This window comes from Chionomys nivalis, chromosome 7, assembly GCF_950005125.1.
Source record: "Chionomys nivalis chromosome 7, mChiNiv1.1, whole genome shotgun sequence".
Classification (NCBI taxonomy): Eukaryota; Metazoa; Chordata; class Mammalia; order Rodentia; family Cricetidae; genus Chionomys; species Chionomys nivalis.
In genome coordinates, this window is record NC_080092.1 from 12,202,022 (window position 1) to 12,214,665 (window position 12,644).

Genomic DNA, 12,644 nt, shown 5'->3' on the forward strand with positions numbered 1-12,644 from the left:
TTGCCCTGTAGAATGTATTTAATGCTAGTCACCTTTCAGAGGCCCCACCTTCGAATGCCACGGGTGGATTAAATTTCCACCTTTAAGAAAAATTATATGTATGGGTGCATTGCCTGTGTACCACTTTCATGCTTGGTACCCAGAGGCCAGAAAAGTTGGTTGTGAGCCACCCCGTCCTTACCGGAAATTGAACCTGGAATTGAATCCTCCTCAGGAAGAGAAGCCGGTGCTCTTAACTGCCATGCCATCTTTCCGGCACCAGATTTCCCCCTTTTTAATACCTCATACTAGGGATTGCATGCTAGCTCCATAACAGGACTCATAGTCTGAGTCATCACCTGCCCGTTACTTCTGCCTTCATGTTCTGGGCCTGCGTCTGGACATCTGATTTTCCCGTATGTCCTGGTGCCCTGCAGCTTCTAGAGCAGAATACCACAACCCGTGGGATAATCAACAGACACATGATATCTATAGTTAAAGTGTGGGCAATGCCATGCCCCCTCCAGAGGCTCAGGGGAGGATCCATCCTGCCTCTGTCTATGCGCAGCCTCGTCCCCTGTGTCTCTGGGTCTCACATTTCCTGCCTTTCTCTTACAAGGACATGTCACTGGATCTGGAGCCAACTTCAAATCCAGTATCTCCCCTTAGGTCTTTAACTAGTAACATCTTCCATGTCTCATTTCTTATCAAAGTCACATTCACAGATCGACAGTTTGATATGCTTGGGGATGGGGGCTTTTTACACTTGGAATGGTCTTCTTTGTTCATCAGCAGGGAGCGTAGCAGTCACCTCTACAGAGCCATGCAGTCTCTTCCCTAAAACAGGGCTTGTGAGTGCCAGTCCCTTCTCTAAACTTGAATGCCTGGAGAGGGGTTTGATTAGGGCGTCTTCACATCTCTGCCCAGTCTCAACTCATAGTAGTGTGAGTAGCAGACAAGGCTGTAATTCGTGGTTGGTCCCTGGTCACAAGTATACAAGGGACACCTCACATGGCAGGATTCTTCCAGAGCTGGAAAGTACCTAGACTCTTGTTTGACATTGACAGACACAAGGCATGCCCTCAAGAATTGGAGCCTTGGTGGAGGATCTGGGCATTTGTGTGGCCTAGGGAGCTAAGGGCAGCGCTGGTGTCTGGGAAGGGATAGGGAATACGGCAGATGGCCCAGCCTTGCTCCTTGTCGTGCACAGACATCCAGTACCAGGAGAACTTCTATGCCTGGAGCACCCCAGGGGTTGGCAAGTTTGTGACCTCCATGGCTGCCTCAGGGTGCATCTACCTCACCCTGCTCTTCCTCATTGAGACCAACCTGCTGTGGAGACTGAGGACCTTCATCTGTGCCTTCCAAAGGAGATGGACTCTGGTGAGTGGCTCCTGGAAGCCTGGGAATGCTGGTAGATGCTCCCCACATCTGCCACGGGCCTACGACAGTGAAGGACTACCTCCCTATGAGCACAGCCTTGAAGCTCATGCACCTTGGGGATCCCTCCCATTTGTCACACCGCCTCACAGCCAGCACATAGCGATGGCTCCCTAGCATGGCCAGATCCGAGTACACTGTCACAGCACGGGAGGGCTCTCAGCACTCATTATTTTCTCTGCCATAAAGCCTGAGATCCTGTTGCTGTGGAGCCTAGCAGAGACAGTACCTGAGCCTCCTGAGGTGCCCAGCTGGACAGGAGTCTGCTCACTTGTTAACACCACACACACACATTTTCCAAGTCAGGGTTTCTCTGTGTAGCCCTGGCTTTCCTAGAACTCACTCTGTAGACTAAGCTGGTTTTGAACTCAGAGATCCAACTGCCTCTGCCTCCCGAGTGATGGGATTAAAGGCTTTTGCCACCACTGTCTGGCCATATATTCATTTTTAATTAAGTAATCAATGTGGAGGTCAGAAAACAACTTGTGGGGATTGATTCTGTCCTTCTGCCATGTGACTCCCAGGACAGAACTTGGTTGTCAGTCTTGACAGCAGATGTCTTTACCTGCAGAGTCATCTTGCTGACCCCACACATTTGGTCCCTCAGATATACTTTGTGGTTTCATTTCCTCCCTCACAAACAAGAACAAAGTCTGTCAGGATCACATTGGATATCCAGATCAGTCCAAGTTGAATTGACTTCTCAGAAACATTACAGCTCCTGAATGAGGTCCCGCACATGTGATAGTCTTCCCTGACACAGGCAGTGTTGCAGACCTATAGTCTCAGCTACTCAGGAAGACAGCAGGCAGATGTCATGCGCTCAGTAGTTCAGGCTACCCTGGACAATACAGCAGCACATATCTCTTTAAAGAGAATGAAATAATGAGCTCACAAGAGTTTCAGAGGGCCGGGCGGTGGTGGCGCACGCCTTTAATCCCAGCACTCGGAGGCAGAGACAGGCGGATCTCTGTGAGTTCGAGACCAGCCTGGTCTACAAGAGCTAGTTCCAGGACAGGCTCCAAAGCTACAGAGAAACCCTGTCTCAAAAAACCAAAAAAAAAAAAAAAAAAAGTTTCAGAGGGTAAAGGTGCTCGCTGGATAAGCCTGTCGCCTAAATTAGAACCCTGGAACTCATGCTGGAAGACAGAGCCAAGTCCTTTGGGCTGGAAAGACAGCAGCTAAGAACTCATACTTCTCTTTCAACAAAGTTCAGTTTCTGTTAGATGTCTAACAACCAGCTACCCATAACTCTAGCTCCAGGGACATCTGATACCTCAGACCTGTGTGGGCTTTTCACTCACGTATGTGCACAGGCACACACACAGACATACGCACACACATAATTAGAATTTTAATTTTAAAAAAGAAAAGAGGAGCCGGGCGGTGGTGGCGCACGCCTTTAATCCCAGCACTCGGGAGGCAGAGGCAGGCGGATCTCTGGGAGTTCGAGGCCAGCGTGGTCTAGAAGAGCTAGTTCCAGAACAGGAACCAAAAGCTACGGAGAAACCCTGTCTCGAAAAATAAAAAAATAAAAGAAAAAAGAAAAGAGGGTTGGAAGATTACTCAAAGGTAATGAGTACTTACTGCTCTTCCAGAGGACCCAGCTTCAATTACCAGCACCTATATGGTGGCTCCCAACTGAATGTAACATCCTTTCCAAGGGATCCATCGCCCTCTTCTGGCCTTTGCAGGCACTGCACTCATGTGGCACATGAATATACATGCAAGCTAGACAAAACCCATACATATAAAATACACTCTTAAAAATTGCTTAAGGGGCTGGTGAGATGGCCCAGTGGTTAAGAGCACTGACTGCTTCTCCAGAGGACCCGGGTTCAATTCCCAGCACCCACATGGCAGCTAGCAGCTGTCTGTAACTCCAATTCCAGAGAATCTGACATCAGTATACCAATGCGCATGAAATAAAATTAAATAAGTTTAAAAAAAATTGCTTAAAAAATAAATAAAAGGGGCTGAGAGATGGCTCAGAGGTTAAGAGCGCTGACTGTTCTTCCAGAGGTCCTGAGTTCAATTTCCAGCAACCACATGGTGGCTAACAACCATCTATAATAAGATTTGGTACCCCCTTCTGGCCTGCAGGGATACATGCAGACAGATGCTGTATACATAATAAATAAATAAATCTTTAAAAAAATAAATAAAAATTGTTTTAAAAACAGGATTTTGTGCCCTCTTCTGGCCTCCACAGACACTAGGCATGTATGTGATGTATGCACACACACACACACACACAACCATACACATAATAAAAATAAATGGGAAAAAAAACCCTCTTCCTTCACATCCCTGATTATGGTTTTCTTCTTGAGTTCCACGCAGTTGTTGTGTTAACCTGATGCCCAGATACTAAGTTCAGCCGCTAAGACCCCTGCCTCTTATAAGAGAGTGTATACATGAGGGGTAGGGGTGAGAAGTCCCATTATTTCCCATGTCGACACTGGCGCCCGTCCTTCCTTCTATGGGACTGGAATTCATATTTCTAGTCTTTTTCATCTTAAATAATCAGGCAGAATTGCAGAACCGGACATCAGTGCTTCCTGAGGACCAAGACGTAGCTGACGAGAGGAGCCGAGTCCTGGTCCCCAGCTTGGACTCCATGCTTGACACACCGCTCATCATCAATGAACTCTCCAAGGTAACGCCCTCCACCCCGCTGGCCCTAGTGCCCCAGAAGCTAGTGGGGCCTAGAGGCCAGAGGTCCTGCATTATCTTCAGCCTCCTCACCTGGGCTTTCTCTCGGCATCTTACAGGTGTATGACCAGCGAGCACCACTCCTTGCTGTGGACAGGATCTCCCTTGCCGTCCAGAAAGGGGAATGCTTTGGCCTGTTGGGTTTCAATGGAGCTGGAAAAACCACAACATTCAAAATGCTGACTGGGGAGGAGACCATCACCTCAGGGGATGCCTTTGTTGGAGGCTATAGCATCAGTTCTGATATCAGCAAGGTAGGTACAGCAGGGAGGCCCTACTGGTCTGAGCAGTCAAGGGCCACCCGAGAGACCAGGTAACTTGTCTCTTGTCACTGTGGGCATGGCAATGTTTGTGGACATCGGGGCAATGCCGTGACAGGATCAGGCTTAAACAGGTGGTAGAAAGGAAAGAAATGCTGGTCAAGGAAACATAACTTAGCTGTTTGTGTCGACCCAACAATGTTCTGTGTCTAGGACTTACAAATATGGTTTGAAGGCCTAGAGAGAGAGAAGGAGGAATGAGAAGGCCCAGGGCCCATTCAGGTTCCCACACATTGGGCTGAAACCACAGTGGGAATGGACCAGGTACAGCCCGCATGTCCCCTAATGCTTAGGGACAGTATAGAAGACCCCTGTGTGCCAAGCAGAGCTGAGAAGGGGAAGAGGGATGACTATAGGCCTGGCAGTGGACTCCTCTTTCTGAGCAGGTAGCAGGGGGTGCTGGATTGGAGGACAGGCCACCCCAGGCTTCTGAGATAGGAATACGGTGTCCAGGTATGTCAGCAGAGCAATGCGGTATGGATACTGTGCAGGTGTGTGAGCAGAGCAGCGAGATAGGAATACTGTGTGCAGGTGTGTGAGCAGAGCAATGCGGTATGGATACTGTGTGCAGGTGTGTGAGCAGAGCAGCGAGATAGGAATACTGTGTGCAGGTGTGTGAGCAGAGCAATGCGGTATGGATACTGTGTGCAGGTGTGTGAGCAGAGCAATGCGGTATGGATACTGTGTGCAGGTGTGTGAGCAGAGCAGTGAGATAGGAATACTGTGTGCAGGTGTGTCAGCAGAGCAATGCGGTATGGATACTGTGTGCAGGTGTGTGAGCAGAGCAATGTGGTATGGATACTGTGTGCAGGTGTGTGAGCAGAGCAATGCGGTATGGATACTGTGTGCAGGTGTGTGAGCAGAGCAATGCGGTATGGATACTGTGTGCAGGTGTGTCAGCAGAGCAATGCGGTATGGATACTGTGTGCAGGTGTGTAAGCAGAGCAGTGAGATAGGAATACTGTGTGCAGGTGTGTAGCAGAGCAATGCGGTATGGATACTGTGTGCAGGTGTGTCAGCAGAGCAATGCGGTATGGATACTGTGTGCAGGTGTGTCAGCAGAGCAAGCAACCAGGTGTGACAGGAATTTGCAGGCGCATCACTCAAGGAATGAACAAACTTAGATTTCTTCTTTTTCTAGATTTATGTGTATGAGTGTTTTGCCTGTATGTATGCTATGCATTCCTGACCCATGGAGGTCAGGAGAGGATGTTGGACACTCTGAAATTGAAGTTACAGATAATTACAAACCACCACGTGGGTACTAGGAACCAAACCTGGTCCTCTAGAAGAGCAACAAGTGCTCTTGACCACTGGGCTATCTCTCTAGCCTCCAAACGCAGATTTAAGATTTTTCAGAGCCGGGCGATGGTGGCGCACGCCTTTAATCCCAGCACTCGGGAGGCAGAGGCAGGCGGATCTCTGTGAGTTCGAGACCAGCCTGGTCTACAAGAGCTAGTTCCAGGACAGGCTCCAAAACCACAGAGAAACCCTGTCTCAAAAAACCAAAAAAAAAAAAAAAAGATTTTTCAGTTGTCTGGTCAAGATTATAAAAATAACTTAGTATGTTTATGGATTAGAAATGACTGGACATGGTAGTACACACGTTTTAATTCCATCACTCAGGAAACAGAGGAATGCTGATCTCTGTGAGTTTGAGACCAGCCTGGTCTACCAAGTGAATTTCAATACAGTCAGAGCAACATAGACAATCTCAAAAATTATTATTATTATTATTATTATGTCTTTCAAGACAGGATTTCTCCTCTGTGTAATAGCCCTAGCTCTCCTGGAACTCGCTCTGTAGACCAGGCTGGCCCCGAATTCACAGAGATTCACATGCTTCTGCCTCCAGAGTGCTGGATTAAAGGCGTGTGCCACCACGGCCCAGCTACAAATTTTTTTTTTTTTTTTTGGTTTTTCGAGACAGGGTTTCTCTGTGGTTTTGGAGCCTGTCCTGGAACTAGCTCTTGTAGACCAGGCTGGTCTCGAACTCACAGAGATCCACCTGCCTCTGCCTCCCCAGTGCTGGGATTAAAGGCGTGCGCCACCACCGCCCAGCTCAGCTACAAATATTTTAAAAGGATTAGAAATGTATGCACAAGTAATCATGCTTGCAGTGATACCCATCTGATCTGAAAATCAAGGGAAGGGTGACAGGTGCTGAACACATTTAACCTGAGGTCCAGAAAGAAAGTAGTGTGGGAGAGATAAGCCAAAAGCTAAGAATTATTCCAGATCAATTAAAACAGACTCTAGATCTCCAAGAAGGAGACTCTCTGGAATCTTCAGAACCTAGGCACAGCTGAGCTCACACTCACACCAGAGCCGGGAGAGACCCACTGCATCCTGACTTTGCTGAGCCACCGCTAAGGAGAGATGCACACTCTAAGAACATTACCAGTGCTTACCTCTTATTAGAAGAAAGGCCCTGGATCATCAGTTTGTTACTACCTGAGGGGTGAGGGAGAGTGTGAGCACAGTCCACCCAAAAGGTTTTATATGTCACCACATGTATGAGAATGAAACCATCCTTTTTCTTATATTTTGTTTTTGTTGTTTATTTTTAGTTTTTAAATATGTAATTATTTGTTTATTTATTTACTTTGGTTTTACGAGACAGGGATTCTCTATGGAACAGCTCTGGCTGTTCTGGAACTCATTCTGTAGACCAGCCTGGCCTCAAACTCACAGAGGTCAGCCGGGCGGTGGTGGCGCACGCCTTTAATCCCAGCACTCGGAGGCAGAGGCAGGCTGATCTCTGTGAGTTCGAGGCCAGCCTGGTCTACAAGAGCTAGTTCCAGGACAGGCTCCAAAGCTACAGAGAAACCCTGTCTCGAAAAACCAAAAAAAAAAAAAAAAAAAAAAAAAAAAAAAAAAAAAAAAAACTCACAGAAGTCCACCAGCCTCTGAATCTGAGTGCTGAGATTAAAGGCATGCACCATCAAGCCCAACTAATGAAACCATTCTTATGCTAACTGCCTGCATAGTTGTCTGTAGTGAATCAGGCTCCCAGCTAGACCACTTGCTGGCCTGTCTGGTTTCTTTGGGAGCCTCCTAAGATAGCCAAGTCCTTCCTGTGTCCCCACTTGGGTGCTGCTCAGAGAGCTATGGTCAGGGCCTAATTACTCTCTTTAGACAACCCCGGCAGACTCACTGGGGTGTAGACGGAGGGCAGGTATAGAAGCAGGCACCATGGCCAGGGTCGCTATGGTCCTCTGAGAGGAGATGGCGTCTCAGACCCATTCCCTCCCACATCCTCATCTAGGTACGGCAGCGAATGGGCTACTGTCCCCAGTTTGATGCACTGCTAGATCACATGACTGGCAAGGAGATGCTGGTCATGTATGCGCGGCTCCGAGGCATCCCAGAGCGCCTCATCAGTGCCTGTGTAGAGAACACTCTGCGGGGTCTGCTCCTGGAGCCACACGCCAACAAACTAGTCAAGACCTACAGGTACAACCTATATTTAGCCTCTGTTCCTATGAAATCAGCCCTGGCTCTTTGCAAAGTAGCTTATCATAGAGCTCAAGTCAGTGGCTCCAGAGTAACTACTCACCTCCTCCCTCTCGCCTGGGATGCTCTAGTCACTGGGTGTGGCCTTGGCAATTCATGTGCATTATTATCTTGCCACCCACCTGTCACCCATCCATCTCCAGTGGTGGCAACAAGCGCAAACTGAGCACCGGCATCGCCCTCATTGGAGAGCCTGCGGTCATCTTCCTGGATGAGCCGTCCACCGGCATGGACCCTGTGGCCCGACGCCTACTCTGGGACACTGTGGCCCGGGCCCGTGAGTCTGGCAAGGCCATTGTCATCACCTCCCACAGGTAGAGTTGCATCTGTGGGTCGGGGCAGAGCCAGAACAGGTGGCTGGGGTGGGACCAGGCGAACAGAAGATACGGCAGCAGCCAGCGTAGGCTCTGCCAGGACACTTCCCAGGCTCTGCATGTGGGTACACTCAGCGGGGGGGAATCAGGAATGGCCTGACCTGGGCACAGATGCCCTCCTGTCTGCACAAGCCTTTGACATCCAGGGTGGGCATCAGCCTCCTCCAGCGCTGTCTCGGGCTCTCTCCCTTTCCCCAGTATGGAGGAGTGTGAAGCCTTATGTACCCGGCTGGCCATCATGGTTCAGGGCCAGTTCAAGTGCCTGGGCAGCCCACAGCACCTCAAGAGCAAGTTTGGCAGCGGCTACTCCCTGCAGGCCAAGGTGCGGAGTGAAGGGAAGCACGAAGTCCTGGAGGAGTTCAAGGCGTTCGTGGACCTGACCTTCCCAGGTGTGTCACGGTGCTGGATGGGGCCTGGGCCCCTGCCTGGACCTGTTAGCTGCCGCACAGAATTTATCCCACATGCCTGACCCCTTGACAAGAACCCCGGTCCATCCTCTCCAGCCCGACCTACATGGTCTCTTCTGTACAGGCAGCATCCTAGAAGATGAGCACCAAGACATGGTTCATTATCATCTGCCTGGCTGTGACCTCAGCTGGGCCAAGGTGAGTGCAGGCCTCAGAATCCCATAGGGGCCTGGGACTAAGAAGGACCTTCCAGGACTCCCTGTTCTGTGGCAATTCCAGGATCTTTTCCAGGTAGAGTCAGGGTCTAGTTTTCATCTCCCGCTCACCTTTACATCTATTGGGTTTGAGTTTTTATATGTAAAATATTTGAGGTGGAAAAAGAGAATGTTTGCATGAAAGGAAACTGGCCCCAGAGGAGGGATACAGTTTGCTCAAGGTCAAGCTCTGAAATCAAAGCCAAGCCTTGGCTTCCACCTTGCTACCCCCGCTCCGGGGCTCTAGGACAACCCTGGGGGATGGTAGGGTATGGTCCAACCTCCCATCATCAGAGGACTCACTGTCTGGGTCCTGGGCGCTCTCACATGTAGCTTTTCTGTTTCAAAAGGTATTTGGTATCCTGGAGAAAGCCAAGGAGAAGTATGGCGTGGACGATTACTCTGTGAGCCAGATCTCGCTGGAGCAGGTCTTTCTGAGCTTTGCCCACCTGCAGCCTCCCACCACTGAGGATGGGCAATGAGGAGCTCCCTGCTGCCTTCAGAGCACCGGGCATGGAAGGACGAGTCGGTGCCCAGCCGTGCACCCTCCCCCTCCTGGTTTCCCTCTTCTTTCATTTTAATCACTTTTTTCTATGATGGACATGAAAAACAATCAAGGTGATATGCACAAAATGGAGCAAGTGTGTCTGTCAGGACCTGCAGGCAGGAGTCAGCATGCAGATTTCCACCCCTGAGGGCAGACTCTGGAACCGCAGCCCCAGACCCAGAGCCCCTTCCACAGCGCACACAGATAGGCAGGGCTTCCAGGTGCTACTGCAGCGAAGCTGGGCCCTGAACATCTTTGCAGTGCTGTCCAGAGAGCCCCCAGGGACCTGTCCATGTTTACAGATGACAGTAAGCTCCCCAGGGAGTAAAAAGAAAGCCAGCAGGTCTGAGCAGCTACAAGGACTTCCAGGCTGCCATGAATGAGCAGAAGCATTGCAGATACCTTCATGAAGGGAAGATGTTGGGTATGACAGGTGCTGAGACCTTGGCTCCCAGTGCAGCTGTGAGGCATCCTTGGGTGTCGATGACTCTTGAGGTATGGGTACTGCACCAGGCTGAGCTGGTCCTGAGCCAGATGTCATCCCACAGAGCATCTGTATGTAGCACAAGAGATGTGGCCAGACTTGAAGCACAGTCCTCTGTTCCCAGCTCTGTGCCTTCAGGAAGCTACCAGCCACAGGACAGTCAGGGACCACTACAGGGCTGAGCTGTGTCACCTCTTGAGGATACACTTAAACATTGTGATTCTATAGGAAATAAAGGCTAAGGAGACATCATCAGTCTCTGAGTCATAAATATAAGGAGGGGTCACAGGACTGGATCACTACACCGTGATCCCATATTCAAATTGGCTCTCATATCGAGTTTCAAGCAAGAGCAGGAACTGGCTTTTCCTAACAGAGGAGGCTTGCGGGATCTACTGCTGTGGGGTGAAGGGCTCGGCATGCATTAATCACTTTCCCTGGATAAAATACTGGACGAAAGCAACATCAGGAAGGGTGTGTTTGGCTCCTGGTTCAGCATGCACGGGAGGAAGCTGTGCTGCTGGGAGCTTGAGTGATGATCAGCCATATTGTATCCACAGGCAGGAACACTGCTGCTTGTCCCTGCTTCCTTTCAGCCCATGGAATGCCACCACCCATATTTCTTGTAGCTCAGTCTGCCAAGGAGTGGGCCGGCAACTGGGCTAGATAAGAAAGGTAAACAGCAGGTGAGGCGCATACCCAAACACTGCTTACTGCAGCCACGCTTATTCCCAGCCAGTTGATCATCGTCAGCCATCACAATGCCCAAAGGCAAATGAAAGGTGGGTCCCATCTACAGCCAGGAAAACAACATGGGCTGGTGCAAGACACCTCTGGTTCCAACATAAAGAGAGAAACTTCAAGCCGGGCGGTGGTGGCGCACGCCTTTAATCCCAGCACTCGGGAGGCAGAGGCAGGCGGATCTCTGTGAGTTCGAGACCAGCCTGGTCTACAAGAGCTAGTTCCAAGACAGGCTCCAAAGCCACAGAGAAACCCTGTCTCGAAAAACCAAAAAAAAAAAAAAAGAGAGAAACTTCAGAAGTTTCTTCAACATGAGTCCCTTTTTATTTATGTGCTTCTTGTTGTTTTCTTTTTTCTTCTTCTTCTTCTTTTTTTGTTGTTGTTTTCAAGACAGAGCTTCTCTGTAGCTTTGGAGCCTGTCCTGGAACTAACTCTTGTAGACCAGTCTGGTCTCAAACTCAGAGATCCGCCTGCCTCTGCCTCTGCCTCCCAAGTGCTGGGATTAAAGGCGTGTGCCATCACCAACCGGCTTTCTTGTCATTTTTTAAAACACTGACTCAACACTTCTACACTTCTGTATTTTACATCCTTCTAAAATTGATTAGGTTTTTTTTTTGGTTTTTTTTTTTTTTTGGTTTTTGTTTTTGTTTTTTTTGAGACAGGGTTTCTCTGTAGCTTTAGAGCCTGTCCTGGAACTACTAGCTCTTGTAGACCAGGCTGGCCTTGTAGAGATCTCTGCCTCCTAAATGCTGAGATTAAAGGCATGCACCACCACTGCCCAGCTAAAACTGATTAGTTTTAGAAAAACTGTGCTTTTTAGAAGTCATGGCCACAGGACAGTCAGGAACCACTGTAGGGCTGAATGGCCATCCCGTGGGTGTATAGTAAACATGACCATCCAGGAAAAGACAGGGGACATGCCCAGTGTGAGTGACATAGGCCACGGGAGCTGGGGCCTCATCACTCTCTGTCCTGGTTACCGTTCTTACCGCTGTTGTAAACTACTCCAAAGACAGCTACGGAAAGGAGAAACAGTTCATTTCAGCTCACAAATCAAGGAGGTGACAGCGCAGAGGCTGGAAGGAGTTGACCATGTTTGCATCTGCAGCCAGGAAGTAAACACAGAGAGCAACAAGAGTTGCTTAGCTCGCCTCTGTATTCTTTTTAAAAATTAGGCCAGGATGCAACCTTAGGATATGGTGCCACCCACTGGGTAGGCCTGCCCACCTCAGATAACCTAATTAGGATAATCCTCCAGGCCGGGCAGTGGTGGCGCACGCTTTTAATCCTAAAATTTGGGTGGCAGAGGCAGGAGGAGCTTAGTGAGCTCGAGGCCAGCCTGGTCTAAAAGCAATTTCCAGCCAGGACTGTTACAGAGAAACAAAAAACAAAACAAGATAATCCTCCACAGTGGCGCACGCCTTTAATCCCAGCACTCGGGAGGCAGAGGCAGGCGGATCTCTGTGAGTTCGAGACCAGCCTGGTCTACAAGAGCTAGTTCCAGGACAGGCTCCAAGACCACAGAGAAACCCTGTCTCAAAAAACCAAAAAAAAAAGATAATCCTCCACAAATATGCCTAGAAGTCCATCTCCCAGGAGAGCCTAAATCTCATCAAGTTGACAATTGAGATTATCTTAACTAGGGTTTCTGTTGCTATGAAGAAACACCATGACCATGGCAAATAGTTTTTTCTTTTTTTTTTGATTTTTCAGGACAGGGTTTCTCTGTGTAGCCATAACTGTCCTAGAACTTGCTCTGTAGACCAGGCTGACCTCAAACTTGCAGAGATCTGCCTGCCTCTGCCTCCCAAGTGCTGGGATTAAAGGCGTGTGCCACTACCTCCCAGCTAAACAACAATAAATCTTA

General features: G+C 49.3%; 1 protein-coding gene across 7 annotated transcripts in view; it reads left to right on the plus strand.

The window, feature by feature from the left end:
* Positions 1–10,964, plus strand: part of Abca3 (ATP binding cassette subfamily A member 3) — a 58,758-nt gene extending 47,794 nt beyond the window's left edge. For all 7 annotated transcript variants that reach the window (XM_057773650.1, XM_057773656.1, XM_057773653.1 and 4 more), the window contains 8 exons: positions 1,190–1,362; positions 3,950–4,078; positions 4,194–4,388; positions 7,723–7,910; positions 8,114–8,284; positions 8,543–8,733; positions 8,876–8,949; positions 9,356–10,964. In XM_057773650.1, coding sequence (XP_057629633.1) covers positions 1,190–1,362; positions 3,950–4,078; positions 4,194–4,388; positions 7,723–7,910; positions 8,114–8,284; positions 8,543–8,733; positions 8,876–8,949; positions 9,356–9,487 — 1,253 coding nt within the window. In that variant the 3' untranslated portion in view covers positions 9,488–10,964. The remainder of the gene's footprint in view (positions 1–1,189; positions 1,363–3,949; positions 4,079–4,193; positions 4,389–7,722; positions 7,911–8,113; positions 8,285–8,542; positions 8,734–8,875; positions 8,950–9,355) is intronic.
* The last annotated feature ends 1,680 nt before the right edge of the window (positions 10,965–12,644 follow it).